The 26695-nt window shown below is 40.4% G+C and overlaps 1 protein-coding gene across 2 annotated transcripts in view; it reads right to left on the reverse strand.

Moving 5' to 3' along the window:
* The window catches only part of LAMA5 (laminin subunit alpha 5), a 269906-nt gene that overhangs the window by 12313 nt on the left and 230898 nt on the right, over positions 1 to 26695 (reverse strand). For both annotated transcript variants that reach the window (XM_053706887.1, XM_053706808.1), the window contains 11 exons: positions 25543 to 25728; positions 24480 to 24616; positions 22903 to 23056; positions 22107 to 22240; positions 17134 to 17296; positions 16121 to 16249; positions 14971 to 15125; positions 8805 to 8937; positions 8229 to 8372; positions 7961 to 8091; positions 3197 to 3364 (listed from right to left, as the gene is read on the reverse strand). In XM_053706887.1, coding sequence (XP_053562862.1) covers positions 3197 to 3364; positions 7961 to 8091; positions 8229 to 8372; positions 8805 to 8937; positions 14971 to 15125; positions 16121 to 16249; positions 17134 to 17296; positions 22107 to 22240; positions 22903 to 23056; positions 24480 to 24616; positions 25543 to 25728 — 1634 coding nt within the window. The remainder of the gene's footprint in view (positions 1 to 3196; positions 3365 to 7960; positions 8092 to 8228; positions 8373 to 8804; positions 8938 to 14970; positions 15126 to 16120; positions 16250 to 17133; positions 17297 to 22106; positions 22241 to 22902; positions 23057 to 24479; positions 24617 to 25542; positions 25729 to 26695) is intronic.

Here is a 26695-nt window from a genome sequence, read left to right on the forward strand (position 1 = left end):
TCCAATCTGTTCATAGTTCCCAAAAAAGAGGGAACGTTCAGACCAATCCTAGATCTCAAGATCTTAAACAAATTTCTCAAGGTCCCATCGTTCAAGATGGAAACCATTCGAACTATCCTTCCTTCCATCCAGGAAGGTCAATTCATGACCACGGTGGATTTAAAGGATGCGTATCTACATATTCCTATCCACAAGGAACATCATCGGTTCCTAAGGTTTGCATTCCTGGACAAACATTACCAGTTCGTGGCGCTTCCTTTCGGATTAGCCACTGCTCCAAGGATTTTCACAAAGGTACTAGGGTCCCTTCTAGCGGTGCTAAGACCAAGGGGCATTGCAGTAGTACCTTACCTGGACGACATTCTGATTCAAGCGTCGTCCCTCCCTCGAGCAAAGGCTCACACGGACATCGTCCTGGCCTTTCTCAGATCGCACGGCTGGAAAGTGAACGTGGAAAAGAGTTCTCTATCCCCGTCAACAAGGGTTCCCTTCTTGGGAACAATTATAGACTCCTCAGAAATGAGGATTTTTCTAACAGAGGCCAGAAAGACAAAACTTCTGGACTCTTGTCGAATACTTCATTCCGTTCCTCTTCCTTCCGTAGCTCAGTGCATGGAAGTGATCGGGTTGATGGTAGCGGCAATGGACATAGTTCCTTTTGCGCGCATTCATCTAAGACCATTACAACTGTGCATGCTCAGTCAGTGGAATGGGGACTATACAGACTTGTCTCCAAAGATACAAGTAAATCAGAGGACCAGAGACTCACTCCGTTGGTGGCTGTCCCTGGACAACCTGTCACGAGGGATGACATTCCGCAGACCAGAGTGGGTCATTGTCACGACCGACGCCAGTCTGATGGGCTGGGGCGCGGTCTGGGGATCCCTGAAAGCTCAGGGTCTTTGGTCTCGGGAAGAATCTCTTCTACCGATAAATATTCTGGAACTGAGAGCGATATTCAATGCTCTCAAGGCTTGGCCTCAGCTAGCGAGGACCAAGTTCATACGGTTTCAATCAGACAACATGACGACTGTTGCGTACATCAACCATCAGGGGGGAACAAGGAGTTCCCTAGCGATGGAAGAAGTGACCAAGATTATTCTATGGGCGGAGTCTCACTCCTGCCACCTGTCTGCTATCCACATCCCGGGAGTGGAAAATTGGGAAGCGGATTTTCTGAGTCGTCAGACATTGCATCCGGGGGAGTGGGAACTCCATCCGGAAATCTTTGCCCAAGTCACTCAACTATGGGGCATTCCAGACATGGATCTGATGGCCTCTCGTCAGAACTTCAAAGTTCCTTGCTACGGGTCCAGATCCAGGGATCCCAAGGCGGCTCTAGTGGATGCACTAGTAGCACCTTGGACCTTCAAACTAGCTTATGTGTTCCCGCCGTTTCCTCTCATCCCCAGGCTGGTAGCCAGGATCAATCAGGAGAGGGCGTCGGTGATCTTGATAGCTCCTGCGTGGCCACGCAGGACTTGGTATGCAGATCTGGTGAATATGTCATCGGCTCCACCTTGGAAGCTACCTTTGAGACGAGACCTTCTTGTTCAGGGTCCGTTCGAACATCCGAATCTGGTTTCACTCCAGCTGACTGCTTGGAGATTGAACGCTTGATTTTATCGAAGCGAGGTTTCTCAGATTCTGTTATCGATACTCTTGTTCAGGCCAGAAAGCCTGTAACTAGAAAGATTTACCACAAAATTTGGAAAAAATATATCTGTTGGTGTGAATCTAAAGGATTCCCTTGGGACAAGGTTAAGATTCCTAGGATTCTATCCTTCCTTCAAGAAGGATTGGAAAAAGGATTATCGGCAAGTTCCCTGAAGGGACAGATTTCTGCCTTGTCGGTGTTACTTCACAAAAAACTGGCAGCTGTGCCAGATGTTCAGGCCTTTGTTCAGGCTCTGGTTAGAATCAAGCCTGTTTACAAACCTTTGACTCCTCCTTGGAGTCTCAATTTAGTTCTTTCAGTTCTTCAGGGGGTTCCGTTTGAACCCTTACATTCCGTTGATATTAAGTTATTATCTTGGAAAGTTTTGTTTTTAGTTGCAATTTCTTCTGCTAGAAGAGTTTCAGAATTATCTGCTCTGCAGTGTTCTCCTCCTTATCTGGTGTTCCATGCAGATAAGGTGGTTTTACGTACTAAACCTGGTTTTCTTCCAAAGGTTGTTTCTAACAAAAACATTAACCAGGAGATTATCGTACCTTCTCTGTGTCCGAAACCAGTTTCAAAGAAGGAACGCTTGTTGCACAATTTGGATGTTGTTCGCGCTCTAAAATTCTATTTAGATGCTACAAAGGATTTTAGACAAACATCTTCCTTGTTTGTTGTTTATTCAGGTAAAAGGAGAGGTCAAAAAGCAACTTCTACCTCTCTCTCTTTTTGGATTAAAAGCATCATCAGATTGGCTTACGAGACTGCCGGACGGCAGCCTCCCGAAAGAATCACAGCTCATTCCACTAGGGCTGTGGCTTCCACATGGGCCTTCAAGAACGAGGCTTCTGTTGATCAGATATGTAGGGCAGCGACTTGGTCTTCACTGCACACTTTTACCAAATTTTACAAGTTTGATACTTTTGCTTCTTCTGAGGCTATTTTTGGGAGAAAGGTTTTGCAAACCGTGGTGCCTTCCATTTAGGTGACCTGATTTGCTCCCTCCCTTCATCCGTGTCCTAAAGCTTTGGTATTGGTTCCCACAAGTAAGGATGACGCCGTGGACCGGACACACCTATGTTGGAGAAAACAGAATTTATGTTTACCTGATAAATTTCTTTCTCCAACGGTGTGTCCGGTCCACGGCCCGCCCTGGTTTTTTAATCAGGTCTGATAATTTATTTTCTTTAACTACAGTCACCACGGTACCATATGGTTTCTCCTATGCTATTATTCCTCCTTAACGTCGGTCGAATGACTGGGGTAGGCGGAGCCTAGGAGGGATCATGTGACCAGCTTTGCTGGGCTCTTTGCCATTTCCTGTTGGGGAAGAGAATATCCCACAAGTAAGGATGACGCCGTGGACCGGACACACCGTTGGAGAAAGAAATTTATCAGGTAAACATAAATTCTGTTTTTTTGTTGCCTTATGCGCACAATAATAAAAAAAAAGACTGAAAGCAGAGACTTCAATAACACAAGAATCAAAACTATTTTATAAAAACTCAGACATTATTTACAATAATATTAATTTACCTTTTTACAAAGACATTTCTGATGCAACCAGTCATGTTTCTTAGCTCATCGGCCTCCGGCGACCCACCAAGGAGGAATGTAGTAGTAGACGTATCCTGCCGTCTCTTCCGGCTGTTGGCTGAAGGTGGCTTAATCTCCTGGAGTTGGTCATCAACATAGAGGCTCAACCTGTTTGGAGATATAAAAAGTTACACCCAAAACCATCTGTATGTTGTGCCATTGAAATGTATTTAAACTGCAGTTTCATTATTTCCAACTTGCATTAGATTTTATTTGTATTTCGAGAGCACACTACAATCATATAGGAAATAAGTTTTTACTTCCTCTCTAGTAAAGGCTCACTTGATTATTTGATTATCATCTTCCCCTTAATCTATTTTTCTAACTGCCAAGCTTAGAAGAGAAGCAATACAAGCAATGTCACATTTAGACATGTCTCATAATAAAACTACTTGCACTGTATGTTCTTTGCTGGCATTGCAGGATCTCAAAGAGCTCTAATTCTCTCTGACATTTGTGGCAGCAGATAGGGCCACGCCAATGCTTTATAACATTTTGTACAAACAATAAATATAAGTAACTAATGCAAGCTGTTTATAATATGTTTATCACAATGAATCACACTGAAACTACCGGAGATTAAAGGGAACAAAAATGCTAAGTCAATAATTATGTTAATGAATAGGAAAAAGAGCGACATGGCAGTAATAATAGAGAGCTTGCATTAAAGGGACACTAAACCCAAAATTTTTCTTTTGTGATTCAGACAGAGAATACAATTTTAAACAACATTCCAATTTACTTCTATTATGTAATTTGGTTATTTTTTAGATATCCTTTATTGAAAAATAGCAATGCACATGGGTAAGCCAATCACACGAGGCATCTATGTGAAGCCACCAATCAGCAGCTACTGAGCCTATCTAGTTATGCTTTTCACCAAAGAATATCAAGAGAATGAAGCAAATTAGATAATAGAAGTAAATTAGAAAGTTGTTTAAAATTGCATGCTCTTTCTAAATCATGAAAGAAAAAAATTGGGTTTCATGTCCCTGTAAACATAACATAACATGATCATTTAATGTGTAGTACACCTTTCATCCATGACAAAATATAAAAAAAAGTTATGTAATATTCTCTTGTTATTCTTTTTTTAAGAGATATCTACATAGGTAGCGTGCACATGTCTGGGGCACGACATGTATAACATTGTTGCAAAACTGCTGCCATATAGTGCTGGAGACACGTGCACACTCCTGAACTTACCTTCCGGTTTTTCAATAAAGGATAACAAGAAAAAGAAGACATAGATAATAAAAGTAAATTGGAATATTGTTTAAAATTGTGTGTTCTGCCTGAATCATGAAAGAAAATGTTTGGGTTTTATGTCCCTTTAATAAAAGTTGTTTTTACAACACATTTTGGCATGTGATGCCTTTGTAAAAAAAAAAAAGGCAAGGCATGTAGAAAAAAATCAGATAGGTGCCACTAAGTGCATTACCAAATTATCAATGTACAATATAGAATGAGACACTGACAGCAATTTAGCACCAAACTAAGGGTGTTTCCATCTGACTAATATCAAGGTACAAAGCTCTGATGAACCGCTTGTGAAGCGGGAAACGCGTCAGCGGGTTTGTTTTGCTGTGCCTGTTATGTTATACACGCTTTGAGATGTATTAAATACCGTTTTACTTGCAAATCTCTCATAGTCCTTCATTACATCTTTGCTGCGGAATCTGTTTCCCCTCAAGGTACAAAGCACCAAGGATCTGCTAATGTCTTAATCCACACCAGCAGACTTATTCTAGGCATGTACAAAAGGGAAACAAGTTGTTTCATAAACCCACAGCAAACATGACATGTTTCTCAGCCTTATCATACATGGCCATTTTATTAGGTCTGTATATGCAAATACTGTTTAAAGGGACAGTCTACTTGAAAATTGTTATTGTTTAAAAAGATAGATAATCCCTTTATTATCCTTTCCTCAGTTTTGCAAAACCAACACTGTGATATTAATACACTTTTTAACCTCTGTGATTACCTTGTATCTAAGCGTCTGACCCGTTATCTCAGTGTGTTTTTTTTTTTTTTTTTTACAAAGTTGCATTTTAGCCAATAAGTGCTGGTTCCTGCATAACTCCACAAGTAGGAGCACAATGTTATCTATATGGCACACATGAACTACCACTATCTGGCTGTGAAAAGATAATACAATGATCAGCCAATAGAATGCAAGCTCAATCTGATTGGCTGATTGGATCAGCCAATCGGATTGAACTTGAATCTGATTGGCTGATTCAATCAGCCAATCAGATTTTTCTAACTTAATTCCGATTGGCTGATAGAATCCTATCAGCCAATCGGAATTCGGCGGACGCCATATTGGATGACGTCATTTAAAGGTACCTCATTCGTCGTTCAGTCGTCGGCCGGGATGGATGCTCCGCGGCGGCGGAGTGAAGAAAGAAGATTGAAGATGCCGCCGGAAGAATGAAGACTTTGCTGCCGCTTGGAGGAAGACGTCGCCGGAGGAAGAATTCTTCTTTGCCGCTTGGAGGAAGACATCGCCGGAGGAAGAATTCTTCTTTGCCGCTTGGAGGAAGACATCGCCGGAGGAAGAATTCTTCTTTGCCGCTTGGAGGAAGACATCGCCCGGATCGGATCAGGAGTTCGGCCCGGTGTGGTGACGACAAGGTAGGGAGATCTTCAGGGGGGTAGTGTTAGGCTTTTTTAAGGGGGGTTTGGGTGGTTTTAGAATAGGGGTATGTGGGTGGTGGGTTGTAATGGGGGGGGGGTATTGTATTTGTATGCAAAAGAGCTGAATTCTTTGGGGCATGCCCCACAAAAGGCCCTTTTAAGGGCTGGTAAGGTAAAGAGCTTTGAACTTTTTTTAATTTAGAATAGGGCAGGGAATTTTTTTTATTTTGGGGGTTTATTATTTTATTAGGGGGCTTAGAATAGGTGTAATTAGCTTAAAAATCTTGTAATTTTTTTTTATTTTTTGTAATTTAGTGTTTTTTTTTTTGTAATTTAGTTTAGTTAATTTAATTGTATTTTTAGATAGATGTTTGTAGTTTATTTAATTTATTGATAGTGTAGGTGTATTTGTAACTTAGGTTAGGATTTATTTTACAGGTAATTGGGTAATTATTTTAACTAGGTAGCTATTAAATAGTTAATAACTATTTAATAGCTATTATACCTAGTTAAAATAATTAACAATTTACCTGTAAAATAAATATTAACCCTAACATAGCTACAATGTAATTATTAATTATATTGTAGCTATCTTAGGGTTTATTTTATAGGTAAGTATTTAGATTTAAATAGGAATATTTTAGTTTATAAATGAATTAGATTAATTTAATATAAATTTAGTTAGGGGTGTTAGGGTTAGATAGAGTTAATATAGTTAATATAAATACTATAGTAACTATATTAACTATATTAACCCTAATATAATTAGGGTTAATATAGTTAATATATATAATGTAATACCTATATTAACTATAATATACTTAGGGTTAATATAGATAATATAGCTGGCGGCGGGGTAGGTAGATTAAATTAGGGGTTAATCATTTTAATAGAGATGGCGGCGGTGTAAGGGGCTTACATTAGGGGTTAATAATATTAATATAGCTGGCGGCGGTATAGGGGGATTAGATTAGGGGTTAATAATTTTTATATAGGTGGCGGCGGCGTAAGGGGTCAGATTAGGGGATAGATAAGGTAGATGACAGCGGTGTAAGGGGTTCTAATTAGGGGATAGATAAGGTAGATGGCGGCGGTTTTAGGGGCTCACAGTAGGGGGTTAGTTTATGTAGATGGCGGCGGGGTCCGGGAGCGGCGGTTTAGGGGTTAATAACTTTATTAGGGATTTCGGGGGGGGGGGTCGCGGTTGACAGGTAGATAGACATTGCGTAGGTGTTAGGTTTATTTTAGAAGATCGCGGTTGACAGGGAGATAGACTGCGCATGCGTTAGGTGTTAGGTTTATTTTAGAAGATCGCGGTTGACAGGGAGATAGACTGCGCATGCGTTAGGTGTTAGGTTTATTTTAGAAGATCGCGGTTGACAGGGAGATAGACATTGCGCATGCGTTAGGTGTTAGGTTTATTTTAGCAGCCAGTTTAGGGAGTTACGGGGCTCCAATAGTCAGCGTAAGGTTTCTTACGGCTGCTTTTTGTTGCGAGGTGAAAATGGAGTACGTTTTCTCCATTTTCGCCACGTAAGTCCTTACGCTGCATATTGGATACCAAACTGCGCTGGTTTGGTATACCTGCCTATAGCCCAAAAAACTACGGGCGACGGCAGAAATATACGCGCGTAACTTCTAGGTTACGCCATATATGTGATACCAAACCAGCGTAAATATTGGCGTCGCCGGCTTTTGCGGGCGACGATTTTTATCGGATCGACCCCCAGAATTGCAAAAAATAATACTGTCCAATAATAAAATACAAGTCTGTGATTGTCCCCATCTCATTTCCTGCTTCCCATGACATCACTTCCTTGCAAATAAAGGTCCAGTACTACTTTGCATAAACAATAATGTGAATCCATATTATTTATGCAAAGTAGTACTGGACCTTTATTTGCAAGGAAGTGATGTCACATGAAGCAGGAAATGGAATGAGGTCAATCTGTGCTGACAGAGGGGAATTGCAACAATTAATATAAATATATTTACATTTAAATATATTAACTGTTTTAACAATGTCCTTGAAAGCCACGAACAGGCCAGAATATTACTCACACATCCTGATTGCTGTAGAGGATCACATAATGTCCAGCTCCATCCGCATATGCAGATTTAGAGGTTAGCTCCGTGTTAAGAACTTTCACAGACACATGGCCATTACGAAGTGCTACTTGGCATGATCCTTCCTACAAAGAGAAAGAGAATAGAAAACACTGCAACATCAGTACAGCTCCCAACACCAAGGCCCCTAGATACATCTTAAATAGAAAAAACAACAATTCAAACAGAAAATACAAAATAATTGTGTGCATGTATTCTGTACCTCTGTAGAGTGGTGGTACATGAGGCCATTACTTTGGCTGGTCTGGAACCCGAAGCCTGTGAAGAAATCATCTTGCAAACTAGGCACATTCTTCAAGGCCATACTAAGATAACCATGTCCGTGGAACTGAACAGATCTTGCAACCTGTTGGAATCGGGAAATGTGATCAGTTAAGCTCTTTAATTGTAACATGCTGTCTTAAAGGACCCGTAAATACAGTAGATTTGCATAAAAAACAAATGCATGATTAAAAGAAAATGCAATATCACTTAGTCTAAACTTCAAATGAGTAGATTTTTTCTGACAAATTTTAAAGTTATGTCTATTTCTACTCCTGTATCATGTGACAGCCATCAGCCAATCACAAATGTATATACGTATAGTCTGAATTCTTGCACATGCTCAATTGGAGCTGGTGACTCAAAAAGTGTAAATATAAAAAGACTGTGCACATTTTGTTAATGGAAGAATATTGGAAAATTGTTTAAAATTACATGCCCTATCTGAAACATAAAAGTTTATTTTTGACTAGACTGTCCCTTTAAGAGTTCATATGGGCAGGGCTTAGTTACTAACCAGAAGATCTGAGGTGCAGCCATAACTGACGCCAGTTGTGTTCATGCGCTTAAGGTCTATGTATTTGCCCAAAGCTTTGAGTCCCTTCATACAGCCTCGGATGGATCCTCCTCCAGGGAATAGTTTACTCAGGCTGAAAGACAACATGGCAGCATGAGAAAAATAGTTTAACAACATAAAAACATAAATTATGCTTACCTGATAATTTTATTTCCATCGTGGGGAGGAGAGTCCACGGCTTCATTCATTACTTTTGGGATGCTGATGCAATAGCCAATAGGAAGAGAAACTTCCGGGACAGAATATTAATGCCAATGGAAAGCATAGGCTCAAATGGAACCCTCTTTAATACCTTAAAGGAACATTATACACTCATTTTTTCTATGAATAAATGTTTTGTAGATGATCTATTTATATAGCCCATAATGTTTGTTTTTTTTAAAAAATGGATAGTTTTGCTTATTTTTATATAACATTGCTCTGATTTTCAGACTCCTAACCAAGCCCCAAAGTTTTATGAGAATACTGTCAGCTACCTCCAGCTTGCTCCTGTTTGTGTAAAGGGTCTTTTCATATGCAAAGGAAGGGGGAGGGGGGAGTGTCTTATTTCCCACTTACAGTGGGCTTTCCAGCAACCTTTTTAACAGAGCTAAACTGAGAGCTTCTAAGTAAGTTTTTAAACAGTTTTATACTGGATTTTTATATCAGTATCTGTACATCTTATTCTTTATAGTAGCGTCTATTACATGCAGTTATATGAAAATGAGTCTATACTGTCCCTTTAAGGACCAAGTTTAAGCTCCATGGGGGAGCAGGCTGCCTTAAGACAGGTCTGATTCTCGACAGAGCCTGAACAAAAGAGTGAATGTCTGGAAGCTCAGTGAGTCTCCTGTGCAACAAGACTGATAATGTCGAAATCTGTCCCTTTAAGGAAGTAGCGGCAAGACCCTTGTCCAAACCCTCCTGGAGAAAGGACAGAATCCTTGATACCTTCACCTTGTGGATACCTTCACCTTGTGCCAAGGATATCCACACCTTACGAGTGACCGTTTCCTTGCCTGAAATACAGTGTCAATCACACTTTCAGAAAAACCTCTCTTGGCTAAGACTAAGCGTTCAATCTTCACGCAGTCAGCCTCAGAGAAACGCGATTTTGATGTTGAAAGGGACCCTGTTCCCTGTGACAGGGTAACCTCCATGGCGGAGAGGATGACATCCCCACCAGATCCGCAAACCACGTCCTCCACAGCCACATGGAGCAGTCAGGATGGTCGAAGCTCACTCCTGTTTGATGTGTGCCAAAACACGAGGTAGAAGTGGTAATGGTGGAATAATGTAAGCTAGGCTGATCCCCAAGGCACCGCTAAGGTATCTATCAGCTCTGCCTGGGAATCCCTCAATCTCGACCCGTATAGTGGTAGCTTGCAATTGAGTCTGGACGCTATGAGATCTATGTCCGGCGTTCCGCATCTGAGACAAATCTCCGCAAACACTTCGGGGTGAAGAGACCATTCCCCCGGATGAAAGAATTGCTTGCTCAGGAAGTCCGCTTCCCAGTTGTCCACACCTGGGATGTGGATCGCTGAAAGCGAGCATCTGTGGGACTCACCCCAAACAGCTCCCCATCCTGCGAGACTTGCGTCCGTGGTCACAATCTCCCAGGACGGTCTCAAGAAGGATGTCCCCAGGGACAGATACTCCGGAGTCCCTGGTCCAAGCATCCATGGATATCTGCTGTGATAGATCTGAATGATCGCCGTTCCACTGTCTCAACATGCACAATTGAAGAGGTCTGAGATGAAACCTGGCAAAAGGGATGACATCTATGCTGGAGACCATGAGCCCGATCATCTCCATACACTGAGCCACCGAAGGGCTTGAGGAGGACTGAAGGGCAAGACAGGTGGACACAATCTTCCTGCGTCGTTGATCTGTGAGAAATATTTTCATGGACATAGAGTCTATTATCGTGCCCAGGAACTCCACCCTGTTGCTGGGAAGCAGGGAACTCTTTCCTGGGTTGATCTTCCAACCGTGAGATTGGAGCAAGTAAAGAAGAGCCCTCGAATGATCCTCTGCAAGGCGTCTGGACTAGTATGTCATCCAAATAGGGCGCCACAGCAATGCCCCTGGATCTGGCCACTGCAAGTAGCGCCCCCAGAACCTTTGTGAAGACTCTTGGGGCCGGCGCCAGACCAAAGGGAAGGGCCACACACTGGCAGTGTTGGTTCAGAAACGCAAATCTTAGGAACTTGAAGTGGTCCCTGTGAATTGGGACATGAAGGTAAGCATCCTTCAAGTCTATTGTCGTCATGAACTGCCCCTCTTAAACTTGGGGCAGAAAAAATCTGATTGTTTCCATTTTGAACGATGGAACAGCCAGAAACCTGTTTAAACACTTTAGGTCCAGAATCGGGCGGAACTTGCCCTCCTTTTGAACCACAAAAAGATTTGAATAGTACCCTAGACCCCTTTATGCTTGGCGTACTGGTACGATAACACCTAGATAGGAGAGATCACTCACACATTCTAAAAAGGTCTCTCTCTTTTCCGGTCTTGAAGACAGGTTTGACAGGAGGAATTTGCCCCTGAATCCTATGCTGTAACCCTCGGCGACAACCTCCAGAACCCAAGGGTTCTGAACATCCTGCAACCAGACTTCAGAGACGAGAGACAATCTGCCCCCTACTTGGTCCGGAGACCGGTCGGGGGCCGCACCCTCATGCTGACTTTGTCTCAGCGGGATTCTTGTTCTGATTAGATTTGTTCCAAGACTGAGCAGGCTTCCAAGTTCCCTTGGACTGATCTGCTTTCACAGCTGGCTGCTAGCGCTGGGCCTTGTCCGTACGAAAGGGACAAAAAGTAGATCCTTTAGGCTTAGCCTTCTTATCCTGCGGTAGGAAAACTCCCTTGTCTCCCGTAACCGTGGATATGATTGAATCCAAACCTGGGCCGAACAGAATCTTTCCCTGAAATGGTAGGGACAACAGCCTTGACTTCGAGGTCATGTCTGCTGACCAAGACTTTAGCCACAGAACCCTGCGAGCTGAAACAGAAAATCCTGAAACCTTTGCGTTCTGGGGAATAATTTGCATATTGGCATTACAAATGAAAGAATTTGCAACCCTTAAGGCCTTAATCTTATTCTGTATCCCGTCGATGGGAGTCTCCCTTTCAACTATCTCACACAGGGATTCACACCAATATGTCGCAGCTCCGGCAACCACGGCTACAGCCGCTGCCGGTTGAAAAACAAACCCTGTGTGTTGAAACATTTTCCTTAACATGTTTTCTAACTTTTTATCCATGGGCTCTTTAAACGATGAACTATCCTCTAGGGGAATAGTTGTCTGCTTTGCGAGCATGGAAATAGCACCATCCACCTTAGGGACAGTCCCCCACAGCTTGAGCTGAGAGTCCGGGACAGGGAACAGTTTCTTAAAGGATGAAGAAGGGGAAAAGGGAGAACCTAATCACTCCCGTTCATTCTTATTAATATTAGCCATCTTAACAGGAACCGGGAAGGTCTGGGGCACCACCCTGTCCTCGTATACCTTATCAAGCTTAGGAATCAAAGGTTCCTCTGGAAGCTTTGGTTCCGGAAACTCCAGAGTAGCAAGCACTTGCTTCAGTAAAAAGCGCAAATTCTCCATCCTATACCTAAAGTCAGGCTCCTCTGCAGCCGGAGGATGAGATGACACGGACTCCGACCCTTAGGGAGCCTCCTCAGAAGAGTAGGAGTGGGCCTCGTCATCATATAACACCTCTGGCAATTCCATAGGCGTAGACGACCCCTGGGCCTGGCCGCTCTGATACGCCCTACTCTTGTGCTTAGCAGAACGTGGTAAGGCATGGATCACTTTCGATACCGCCGTTTGCAGTTGATCCGCAAAATCTGCCGGACAACGAATCTCTCCCATAGGAGTAATGGTTGGACCCTGGGGCGCTGCATGTGCACTCGGAGATGAAAGCAGGGAACGCACCTCACGGGACAGGGAACCCTCAGAGGTGGACGGCTCAGTAGTACTAGACATCCCTTTATTTTTAGATTTCGCAACCTTATCGAGGCATGTGGAACAAAGTTGAGCAGGCTGATCTACAAGATCCTCCTCACAATAAACACAGGCATGAGACTTTGATAAAGAGGGAGTACCCTCTAATGCACCAGAATCCTCCATAGCTTGCGTTTTTATTAAGGACTAGACAATTTAATAAACAGGCACCTTTATACTCCAATGGCTGATGCCCTCACCCCCTCCTATGACCCAGACTACAGAAACTGTTCGTCTCCTGCACTGCTGATCAACAGAGGAAATTGAGACTGCCACACCTGGTCACATGGAATGCCTCGCAGGACCGCCCCTGCACTAAGGAGAAACACGCCAAAACTGGCCACGTAAATACTCCTGGAAGTCAACCTGAAAGTTCCGCCATTGCCAGAGCCTCATCTTGCACATAACGCAGCAATAACACAATATCATGTATAAACAATATCATGTATAAAAACCCCTTGTTCAATAATCCCCTTACCAGGAATATTAACCCTTGAATCTCTAAGATAAAAAGCACCACACTGTGACCCTGTCTTCTGTGTTATCATTATGTATAAAAAAATGAAATGATCTTACCAGAATCTATGCCGTGGAACAGGAACACGGCCCTTCAAGTGTGACAGGTAAAAGCATCGCTCCTGACATGGACTTGAGTGTAGAAAGCAGGCAGCGAAACTCGTCAACGCTGATTGCTTGTAGAGCTGTTAATATGAGTCGGGATGGTTTCGCAGAAAGACTCTCCCTGCATCTCCGGACTCTAACTTTCACCCAGGCTCTCACTGAGAGGCTGACAGGATTACTTAAAACTCCAGTCCCATTCCGAAGAGTACAACCCTCCATAAGAGACTACTCCGAATCTTCAGCACTTCTCTGCCATCCTCCTGTGACGAAAGGCAAAGAATGACTGGGGGAGTGAGGGGAGTGGGGGAGGTATTTAAGCCTTTGGCTGGGGTGTCTTTGCCTCTTCCTAGTGGCCAGGTTTTTTATTTCCAAAAGTAATAAATGAAGCCATGGACTCTCCTCCCCTTTAGATGGAAAGGTATGTTAACTAAGTAACCTATTTAGAGACATCAGATTGCAACAACTCACTATGCTTAATTCTGGTAACCAAAGAAAAATAGCTAAAATCAATGGTGTATATTTTATTGTTTTGAGATATAATACTGCCTCGCTTGTTTAAAGGAATGATATAGGCAAAAAAAAACTATCATGCATATGAAAGACCAGCAAATAAATATGTTAAAATTAGTTTTGAATGAAAAAATGAAATTAAATATGTGCATAGCGCTATGGAATAATAATCATGCCTATTGTTTAATGACCTATAAGGGTAGTTGCACACCTAGGAACAAGCCTTTATACCGTAGTCTGTAAATTAAGGACTCAAAAGTAATGAGTAATATAACAATACTTGATGAAAGAAGGAACAGCTACCTTGAATAGAGGCTGAAAATAGCCTCGGTCACAGAGTAAGAACACTGCCAAAGGGAATTGATGCAATAAATATAAATTGCTTTATTGTTACATTACTAAAAATTAATAATCCATAAAGGACACCTTAGTCAAACTAAGACCTCTAACGTGTTTCGTGCGTCAGTTATGCTAAACTTAAACACACTGAGTCATTATATGCTGATTTGTGAGTCACATAGACCAGTTTTACAATTAATGATGTGTGTTATATAGTATATCAGTTATATACAATATTGTTACATATAATTATAAACAAAGAATTTTAGATGAAATAATATATGTTAATGGATATTATATGTAAAAATTAATAATTCATAAACAAATCCATGGTACATATAATACAACATTCTAAATATGGTATACCTGCATATTTAATTTATATAATATACTACTAAAATGTACACAGTAAAACTGTTTTGTTTAAAGTGAATGAATCTTCATACATCTGCATTTTTTAATTTAGTTTACCAGTAATTTTAATAATAGACATACAGGGTAGTAATAATAAATATTATTGTATTTTTGATTAACTGAATATTTGTCACTATACAACATTTATTCTGTGTTTCTGCTTTAAAACTTCACGAATATTCAGCCATCACACTGGTGAGCACTGAGCCCTTGTTTTTCTCATTCCTCACCTTTCTGGAAGCTTGTTTGGAGGTACCCCTCCTAAATAAACGTAGCGAGCGGTGTCCAACTCCCCGGTTTCATACTCCTCAAGGAATGTAGTCTGTCTCTCTAAACGCACAAAGATTCGCTTCTTACCACTAACAACCGCCAGGATCAGCTGAATCTAAAGAAACAAGTATCTATTAGGGAGCAGAACACCTAGTCTGGAACTCAAGGCCAAGAGAGGTTGTGTGGAATGGAGAAGAAACAAGTGGAGAACACAGTGTAGGAATGTCAAATACTAACTTTATAAATGAAGGTACGAAGAAAACTCTTACATTTATAAGCAAGAATAAGTGGATTAGAATGTTAGAAGTTACATTACCATGTATGAAAAAGCATACACAGGTAGGCTCGGGAGCAGCAAAGCACTACTGGGAGCTAGCTGGTGATTGCCGGCTACACACATAGTCCAGTAGTGCATTGCTGCTTTGTAGGGGTTAAACACATTTTAGTATAAAAGCAATAAAGCAATAATAACATACTTTAAAACAGAGGGGTTTTTTTTGCACTTTTATGTCCCTTTAAGTTTGCTGATATATGTCAGATCTTTTTTAACCCTTTGATGACAGGGTCAATTTGTCTACATTGGAACAACGTTCCAATGTAGACAAATTGAAATCACGCAATCGTGCATGCGATCGCGAGATTTCAATGATGGGATCGGGTCAGGGGGGCGTCCCTATGACGCTAGGCTCACCCTCTAGACCGCGTTCTTATCCTGGAAGCGCTGTTGGTTTCAGGACAGTCAAATGTCTTGGACGTTCTATTCTGTCCTAACGGTGCTAAAGCCCGGCCCGATTAGGACGGAATAGAACATCGTAACAGCCTTAAAAGGTTAACTAGTAATCTGGTATCCAATTTACTCAGAGGCCTGATGATGAGCTAAGATATTTTGAAACGCAACCTTAAGTTTGCAATCTGTTTAATTGCTATGCAGAGTCTAGGATGTGAAGGAGAGATACATATATTACAATATAATTCTCAAAAAAAAGCCTCAAAGATTTTACAAGATTTGTGTCAATGTCAGCGAGTTTTTAATCATCAGGCGTTGAGTGCTGAATGTATTTTCTGTACTTAGGGAAATATAAAAATAAACAGAATAAAGAGATACATTACCACTTTAGTGGCGGAACTGCTAACAAATATCATGGATGGATCCATTGGTTTAGCCTTCTGAAGTCCATTACCAACATCATAATACAGAACAAGTTTTCCTTCCTGAACCCCCAGGCACAGAAACTGATCCTGGAAAACATAATAAATTACAGATAAGCGCTCATTGCCACATTCAATCTGCATTTGAGAAGGCTCCACACACTCCATATTGATACCATACACACAAACACGTATACTAATACATATAACACTTAAAATTGCTCAGAATAGCACAATAAACACCAGAAATTATGGCATGTCCTTATTGCTTTTTTAATAATATATAGATGTTTCACAGGGGGGAAATGTGTAAATGTAGCAACATGATGAAACTTCTGAGGAAATATCTTGGTGGGCTACAACAGAAATGTAATTATTAGTATATAGAGGAAGAAACATAGAACCATAGGCCCAACAAGTCTGCCAAATATTTCCTCAAAGTATAAACGTATCTAGTTTATAGGATAGCTTTATGCTTATCCCAGACATGCTTAAAGTCCCCCACAGTGTTTGTCATTACCACCTCTTGTGGAAGTTTATTCCATGAATCAATAACCCTTTCTGTAAAGAAGTGCTTCCTCCAATTACTCCTAAATATACTACCCTTCAGCTTGAGATCATGACCTCTTGTTCTTGTATGTTTCCTCTTATGTAAAATACTCACAGCCTCAGCTTTACTAAGCCCTTAGTTATACTTGCAAGTTATTATCATATCACCTCTTTTCCTTCTCTCCTCTAAGCTATACATATTTAGCAATACATTTCTTAATAAAATGAAAGGATATAACCAGCAAATAAATTATAAGTGATTTGAGATGGGCTATACAGGCATTTACTTAAATAATAATATTACATGTGTACTGCTATACATTTCCTTTGGCATAGTACACACTGTACAAATATGCATGCGCATGGCAAGTTACATTTGTGACTATTGTGAGGGGAGAAAAGATTATGAAACTAGTGCTACTTACCCCAGCATCGAGGAAAAAGACAATGCCGTTGTACGAAACAAGACGAACGTCTTGCTCAAACCTCTTAGATGAACCAGGGAGCACCTCTAGTTTAATTTCCGCATAACCTGTTCCATCAAAGTAAGATCCATCCGTCAGCCAAGGATCCCCAGTGTATTTTGACCTGGCACAAAAAATAGCACATTTACCAGAAGTGATTTATGATGCTTCTGTCCTCTTTATCATGATCTATTTCTACATTTTTAATTGCTACAAACTATGCTTAAAAAAAAATCTGAAATCAAAAAAATATAATGTTACATACAGTATGTGCTCTGGTACTGAAGACATTTTTCAAATAAATAATATTAGAAGAAAACATAAATCATTTTGCAAACAATAACATAAGCAATATACAAGTGACACTTTAAATGGCTAACTAATAGAGAAGAAATGTAGGGACATTTATCTCAGTGTCCTAAAAGCTTACATGTGTATTACTTCTTAACACTTAAAGGGACATTCCAGCCAAAACTGGAATCCAGATAAATGCATTTCAGTTTTGGATAGAAGCATTTTTGTAATATACATGTATTAGCAAAAATGCTTCTTAAAAAAGCTATAGCTGATTCAAATATGTCATATATTCAGTAACTGTGTTTGTGTAGTGTGTGTCCTATATTCAGTACCTGTGTGTGTCTCCTAAATTCAGTAACTGTGTGTGTGTCCTATATTCAGTAACTGTGTGTCTCTCCTATATTCAGTACCTGTGTGTGTGTGTGTCTCCTATATTCAGTAATTGTGTGTGTGTCCTATATTCAATAACTGTGTTTGTGTAGTGTGTGTCCTATATTCAGTAACTGTGTGTGTGTCCTATATTCAGTAACTGTGTGTCTCTCCTATATTCAGTACCTGTGTGTGTGTGTCTCCTATATTCAGTAATTGTGTGTGTGTCCTATATTCAATAACTGTGTTTGTGTAGCTGTGTGTCCTATATTCAGTAATTGTGTGTGCCTCCTAAATTCAGTAACTGTGTGCGTGTCCTATATTCAGTAACTGTGTGTGTGTCCTATATTCAGTAACTGTGTGTGTGTCTCTCCTATATTCAGCACCAGTGTGTGTCTCTCCTATATTCAGTACCTGTGTGTGTGTGTCTCCTATATTCAGTAATTGTGTGTGTTTCCTATATTCAGTAACTGTGCTTGTGTAGCTGTGTGTCCTATATTCAGTACTTGTGTGTGTCCTATATTCGGTAACTGTGTGTGTGTCCTATATTCAGTAACTGTGTGTGTCTCTCCTATATTCAGTACCTGTGTGTGTCTCCCCTATATTCAGTAATTGTGTCTTCTAACTTCTAACCTACACTCCCCCTGCTCCACCTTCCTACCTCCCACTGACCCAGAATTAACTTACACTCCCCCTGCACTCCCCAGCTAACTCCCCCTGACTGCCTAAACCTATCATGCCTAAACTACACACCCCTGGAACGCCCAGCTAAGTCCCAAATACCACCTACACTTATATAATGGCTAACCTACATTCCCCTGGACCCCTGAAATGCCCCAGCTATTGCCTACTGTCTGAAAAATACCTGTTTGTAATAAACTATTCTAAATAGTAAACCTCCCCATTATAACTATAGGAGCTATGTCGCTAAAATTTTAAACAATGTTTAAATGATTTTTAATTTTCAGCCTGAGGGCTGGCAAAACGTCGCCGGCCTAGCTGGGCTCCTGGAACTGAGCGCAGGACCAGAATTGAGTCCAGGTCCGGCTTTTTTTAAAAGGGGTGCCAATTGAGCAGGGGATCAAGTTGCCCTTTTAGTATGTTGTTAGAAATTTGATGAGGCACCTGGGGATACCACTTGTTTGGGGGTGCTACCTTCTGGGAGGAATGGGGGACACCTCAATTTAGGTCCCCCATTCTTCCCAGAAGGAAGCACCCCCAAGTAAGATGGGTATGTGGCAGTATAGGGGTTAATAGTTTAGATAGGTACTTGTGGTGGATTATTGGCGGTATAGGGGTTAAAAGTTTAGATAGGTACTTGCGGTTGGCTAGTGGTGGTATTAGGGTATATAGAGTAGGGTACTTGTGGTGGGCTAGTGGCGGTATAGGGGTTAATAGTTTAGATAGGTACTTGCTGTTGGCTAGTGGTAGTATAGGGGTTAATAGTTTTGATAAGTACTTCCGGTGGGCTAGTGACGTTATAGGAGTTAAAAGTTTAGATAGGTACTTGCAGTGGGCTACTGGTGGTATAGGGGTTAATAGGATAGATACTTGCGGTGGGTATGTGGTGATTTAGGGGTTAATAAGACAGATACTTGCGGTGGGCTAGTGGCAGCTTAGGGATTAATAGGATACTTACTGTGGGTATGTTGCAGTTTAGGGGTTAATAGGATAGATACTTGCGGTGGGTATGTCGTGATTTAGGGGTTAATAGGACAGATACTTGTGGTGGGCTAGTGGCGGCTTAGGGGTTAATAGGAAAGATACTTGCTGTGGGTATGTTGCAGTTTAGGGGTTAATAGGATAGATACCTTCAGCAGGTATGTGGCAGTTTAGATATTTATTAGTGTAGTGTTAGTTTCCGATCGTGGGGTACTTAGGTTTAGGGGTGTTAGGGATGGGCGAATGTATTATATATTAAAATTTGAATGTTAGAACGAATGTTATTGTCGAAATTCGATTTCCATAATTGAATGCTGATAAGAACGAATATTCTTAAAAATTCTATAATCTAATGCGATTTACAGTTTTCGAATGTCACTATCAAATTCAAATGTTTATAATTAGATTGAATGTCCACATTCGATATTTCAAATGCAACATTCGATTTAACAAATACTATTCAGAAGTTCAATAGTTTATGTGGTAGGGAATTTAGTAAATTGATACATAATAAATACCAATATTTAAATTTGAATGTTTCTATTTCAAATATTGCATAATTTGAATAATACATTTAGAGAAAGCATTAGAAATACTATTACAAATACAGGTAGCCCTCAGTTTACGCCGGGGTTAGGTTCCAGGAGGAATGGTTGTAAATCGAAACCGTTGTAAATTGAAACCCAGTTTATAATGTAAGTCAATGGGAAGTGAGGGGGTTAGGTTCCAGGCCCCTCTCAAAATTGTCATAAGTAACACCTAATACATTATTTTTAAAGCTTTGAAATGAAGACTTTAAATGTTAAACAGCATTATAAACCCAATAATATAGATTGTATCATCATCAAACTAAGTTTAATGAACAAAAACATTTGCTAACAGCACCTAATTAAATAATCACACAACAGACTGCATCATCATCAAACTAAGTTTATTAAACAAAAACATTTTTTACTTGCATTTTTCTGCAATCAGTTCTCTGAATTGTTAGCATTATAGATAATATTGGGTCTGTACCTATTCTATGCATTTCAATCTGCAGTGATTAATAAGCAGTTAGGCACCCTCACCTCAAGCTGCTGGACAGGAAGATAATAGGGAAGTGCCTGCTAAATTTTGCTCGATAGATCTGGTCTGATCTGTGTACACAGATCAATTTAAGGCTGTTAAGTTGCTTAACTTTGCTGCAAAACAAGCGGACAGCTCCACCTACTGGCTATTTTAATTAGTGCACTTTGCTTTCCAAAGCTTTTCAATAGCAGTCACATGACTGAAAAAAAAGGTTGTTATTCTGAAAAGGCGCAAATTGAACCGGCGTAAACCGAGGGCCAGCTGTATATCAATTCAAATTTTTCGAACTCAAATATTGCATAATTCGAATCGAATTATTAGAAAATTTGAATCCAATATTACATTTAAAGAAAGCATTAGAAATATGATCACATTAAACGGATAAACAAATGTGTAAAAATTTGTTTAATTTTTCAAATGTTGCAAAACATTCACCCATCCCCAATTAGTGGTTAGGCACACGACTTTACTATACATCGCCAATATGAGTGGCGATGCTGGGTGTTATCTATAGCCAGTATCGCTGACCAATAAAATTTAAAATTTATAGTAAACACCTCTTGGCCATGCCACCTGTTAACCGAAATGTCGGGAGCTTGGAATATTTCGACAGGCTCGCTCGACATAGCGGCAGATCCCTTGAAATATTTTGCTGCCTCATATCACTTTCGATCATCGGGTGTCACCCGCGCTGCTCTAGCTGTTGCTAGGGATGCAGTGCCTGCTGTTCTGCTCGTTGCCTAAGGTAGAGTCGGCTTCTGTGTGCGTGCGGCGGTGACGTTATCGCTGCAAGCTCCTTTCATTCTGAAGCCGGTCAAGATCTCCTGTGGTGCGAATCCTGCGCCTATGTAAGTTGCTCACTTTCTACCTATCACTGCTTAAGTATAGGTGTTACTTAGTGTGCTCCTGGGTGTGATTGTTACTGTATACTGGATTGCCATAACGTTATTGAACTCTGCCTGTCCGACTACTCTGCTTGCTTAACCCCTAAAGTACTGGATTGCCATACTGTTATTGAACTCTGCCTGTCTGACTACTCTGCTTGCTTAACCCCAAAATACTGGATTGCCATACAGTTGCTGAACTCTGCCTGTCTGACCACTCTGCCTGTTTAACCCTTGAACCATTGGATTGCTATACTTTTACCGAACTCTGCCTGCCTGACCATTCTATTGGTTTATTCCTGAACTGTAATTATTGGATTCCTTTTGTTGCCGATTCCTGCCTGTTTCCGGTCCTTCTATTGGTTTACCCTTGAACTGCCATACCACTGGATTCCCTACCTGTTGCCGCCAAAGACCACCCTGCCTATTGTGAGTACCACTTACCTCATTTTGCGAATTTTCTCTGTTCTGGGATATAACCTATAATTTCAGCTTGACGCCGGGATAAGAAGACTACAGGCCAAGTTTGGTCTGATAGTGGAATATCCCACAAGCATTACATCGGGCCATAATCAGTAATTGTATGTGTGTGTTTCTCCCATAATCAGTAATTGTGTGTGTCTCCTATAGCCAGTAATTGTCCGTTCCTACCTGCCACATGGTTTATCCTTGCTTGTATTCAACTCAAAAGTTCTCTCAAAGTCATAGAGACTGATCTGCTTTTCGTTCAGGGTGTCCATCTCAATGCAGCCAATGTATTTGGGATAATTCATCGGTGTTGGGGGCTAGGTGAAAATGGGAGAAATGCAGCAAATTAACCACTAATTTCAACCAGAATGTAAATTAAGTTCCCTGTTACTATGCAAAACATAGTTTGACCACAAACTAACACATCTTGCATGCCTATAATCCTCTCTAAAGTCCACCATTTATTAATCATCAAGAAAGATTAATGTATATCCCAGAAATGTTTATGTATGCTTCATTAATTTATCTCTGCCCATTCTGCTGGAAAGCTGCTCCATGTAGCTACCTCAGCTTGTAAAAAAGCTGTTTTGGCAAAGGCGCTCTAAGCCTGTAACCATGTAACTCAATGTATTGCATTCATCTTTCCACAAAAAAGTGCTTTTCTAAAGAACATCATTAAATCACTTAACATACACTATATGGCCAAAAGAATGTAGACACCCCCACTAATAACTGAGTTCCGGTGTTTCAGCCACACCCATTGCTATCAGGTGAATAAAATCCAGCATAAAGCCATGAAATCTCCATAGACAAACACTGGTCGTAAATTTTGCAAGAAAACAAGTTGTCTGCTATTTGTTGACACAATCTTTTCCTTTTTACGTTTACTTTGATTTAACAATGTTTTTTTTTACTAAAGTAGAAATGTTTCATGACCCTTTAATTCAATAGTAAGAGGGAAATTAGTCTTTTTACTTACTGTAAATTCAGGAGGATAACCTCCTATGTAGAACACTAGCCGTTTGGGGTCAAGATTAAGCAAGCCCTCCTCGCCACTTGCTGTACTGTCTCCTTTAATCTCGTGCAAGGTTTGCTTCTCCACAAAGATAGACATCTGGCCGTACTGCAGTATCCTGAAGAGAGGAAGCAATATTATTATTATTATTATTATTCTTAATTTATTAAGCGCCAACAGATTCCGCAGTGCTGTGTGGGTACAAAGATAAAAATACAATGGTGATACAATACACAAAATTTAACAAACAAATACAGGAGGAATTGAGGGCCCAGTTCCCGTGGGAACTTACAATCTAAATGGGTAGGAGGGTGAGAAACAGGAGGTGGGGACTGCAAAGGAGAGAATTATGTTAGTGTTGAGTTAGATGAGGGCAACTATTAGGCAAGTGGAATTTATTGGTTACTGAGTTGGGTGATAGGCTTCCCTGAACAAAAAGGTCTTTAGGGAGCGTTTAAAGCAGGACAGGTTAGGGGAAAGTCTGACAACACGAGGAAGTGTGTTCCAGAGGGTTGGTGCCGCACGAGAGAAGTCTTGCAGTATAGCATAGGAGGAGATGATGGTAGAAGATGCAAGGAGCAGGTCATTGTTGGATTTTAGGGGGCGGGCAGGAGTTGATGAGTGAGGATAGGTAGGGGGGGTAGCATGGGTAAGTGCTTTGTAGGTCAGGGTAAAAAAGAAGGAAGGAACAAAGCCAGGTTTCCTAAGTCCCTTAGGCTAAGAATAGAAAAAAACGCTTTAGTCACATAATTCATTTGTTATTCTATGGGCTTGATTTATCAAGCGACAGCGGACAGGGGCGTACATATGCGCCCTGTCCTACGCAGCTTGCCTCTGGCAGGCTGAATTCCGCCCCCTGCCCGAGCACAGCCAATCACACGTGGGCAGGAGCTGTTAATCTTGAAATACTCCACCTAAGAGGTGGAAAAGAGAATAGGAAGCAGCGATCTGATGACCGCTGCTTAATAAATACTGACTGCAGGTTCTCTAGTGAGAACCTGCAGTCGTAATGCGGCAAACAGCTTGATAAATCAAGCCCAAGTACGTATTGCAGTGGGCATTAAAATAGTATGCAGGGGCTACGGTTTAAGCATTTCTTCTCCTTCTGTTTAAATTCATATCCTTATTTCTTCAAATCAAATAATATCCAGTTTAGGCTTAAAGTGAATAAACGAGCTTGCTGGCACAGACAGAGTTTTTAAGCTAAGTAGTCACAAGGCAGACGTCATGAGTTACAGCAGGGTCCAACACCAATGTTAATACTGCTGCAGCTCCATCTTGTTCAGCTTTAACAGCAAAAATAACGTCAGTTCGCCTTCCATTTGCAGAACCCAAGTACCATTCTAGTACGTCTATTTGTATTATTATTAATAAATCATTGTTAGTACTTTTATTCACTTTTCTCTCTTGACCTATTACTTTACCATATTATGCAACTCTTAGTCACTTGCAAGATGACTTTTACCAAATGTAAGCTCGCTAGAATCCCATTTTATATCCTTAATATACCAACATAAGTCAACAGATGGTTTTTGCGTTACCTTTCTATGGCAACAGTGACAAACTGTTCTCCAATGTCCTCATTAGCAGACAGGAATGTGGGCTCCTCTTTCCCAAGTTTGTAGACACATTGTACCTTGTCCCCTTTAAGAATAACTCCAAGGTAGTCACCCAATCCCTAAAGGATAAGTTCAAATATAAAGTGACTTAGAACACAAAATAACCACTAAAACTGTATGCACAAATGTTTCTTCTTATATATGTGTGTGGTAAAGTTGTCATAAAAAAAGAAATAGAAATATAAAGATATAAATGATAAAACATGCTATTGTTGCTTGCATATAACTATGTGTTTAACCCCTGCAAAGGTGTTAAACACATAGTAAATTTCCGCTCCAGAGCAGAAATTCAATACTGGGAGCTAACTGAACACATTTGATAAACCAATGACAAGTGACAAATCTGTGTAGAGCTGATCACTAGCTAGTTCCAAGTAATGCATTGCTGCTGCTGAGGATATGTACCTATGCTTTTCAACAAAGGCTACCAAGAGAACAACAATTATTTGGTAATCTAAGTTAATTCAAAAGTGTATTAAAATGACGTATTCTATCTGATTCATGAAAAATGAATTGTCCCTTTTCTATTCTTTTAAATCAGTGTACGGTATATGCTAAAATAATGTGGTTGAGCAGTCTTGTCTTTATCTCTCAGCTTTATTCTGCTTAAAACTTGCATACGAGGAAAACTGCACAGCAGTGCTTATAGCTGAAGTAAATAGTTTGTCCACAACTACAGGCCCCAACTTCAGTAATTGCTGAGACTACATAAATAACCCAAAGGAAATCCACTTGTGATTTCTTTAGCTATCAGAGAAGGCGGCAGTCTCTAGCCCAGCAAATAATTACACCATTTAAAAAAAGAATTTCGCTTCTTCCTGTTTTTATTGGTATCTACGAGCTCTTTCTGAGCAAAGCTTTTATTTTTCCTGACAAGTTCCCTTTAAGCTAGAATTTGTAGAGAAATGTAGCCACATTGTCGTTTATTTCTGTTGTTTGTGTGTTATGGTACGTGTTAAAGATAATGTTATTTTTAGATTCTTACATCTCTGTGTCCCAAAAACAAGACAAAGCGTCCTTGGTCTGAGTCTGTCTGACGCTTCTTTTTGTTAAGAGGCTTTGGGTTCTGGATGTGGAGTTTGAGAGAGGTGTAGGCTGAGAGATCGGGTAGATTACTTGGGGTTCGCAGCTGTACACCGGACATGCCATTAAATTTCACTGGAACCTTGACCTGGATGAGACCAAAGTGCAAATAAATAAAAGAGAGAGAAGCAAGAATTTTAATTCATCGAACATAGTTCTTTATTAAACTAAAGTTGCTAACGTATTTAGAAACACTTCTTGCTCTGTGGTGTTTAAACATTTAGATAAAATGCACTGAATGTTTTCTCTATCTATCGAGCTAACTTGCTTTTTAGAGCATCTGATTGGTGATTGGCTCTCCTGTAAAAGCAAATTCTGCACTGTAGCCTGACACTCCTGCATACATAGCAACTGCTTTTCAAACTTGCTATGCACAAACCCAAACAATAGTATTATTGACAGCATCACTATCACTGCTAGTTACAGTTTCACAAAATATTTCTTTTCTTTCTCCTGTGTCTTTTTTAAGCCAGCATGGTAAGTTGCTCTTTCTGCAATATCCAATTATATTTATCCATATAGGAGATGTACAACAATATGAAAATCACCAGATTAAAGGGCCTTTAACCCCAAAAATGCATTTTGTGATTCAGGCACATAGATTTAAAAAAAAAAAAATCAATTTGCTTCTATAATCAAATGTAATAGCATTGTTTGTTGATGAAATATCTAGATAGGTATTGTGCACATTTCTGGAGCAGTACATGACAGAAAATACTGCTGCCACCTACTGTGCATGCAAACGTATAACATAGTAGTTATAAAATTGCTGCCTGATATTGCTCCAGCCACGTGCACACTCCCACACTTTTCTACCTGCTTTTCAACAAAGGATGCCAACAGAACAAACTAAATTTCATAAAAGAAAAAAAATCTTTTTATTTTATTTTTGGGGGTTTTATGTCCCTTTAAGATAATAACATGTCATTGAGAAAATATAATATAATACATTCTGATTTACTATTCAGGTACAACAGAAATATCATGGGCAACATCTTTAGAGTGAGTTTGTGGTGTTTGGAGAGGGGGGGGGCATGTTACATAGATACAAAAAC

This window comes from Bombina bombina, chromosome 1 (genome assembly GCF_027579735.1).
Source record: "Bombina bombina isolate aBomBom1 chromosome 1, aBomBom1.pri, whole genome shotgun sequence".
Taxonomy (NCBI): domain Eukaryota; kingdom Metazoa; phylum Chordata; class Amphibia; order Anura; family Bombinatoridae; genus Bombina; species Bombina bombina.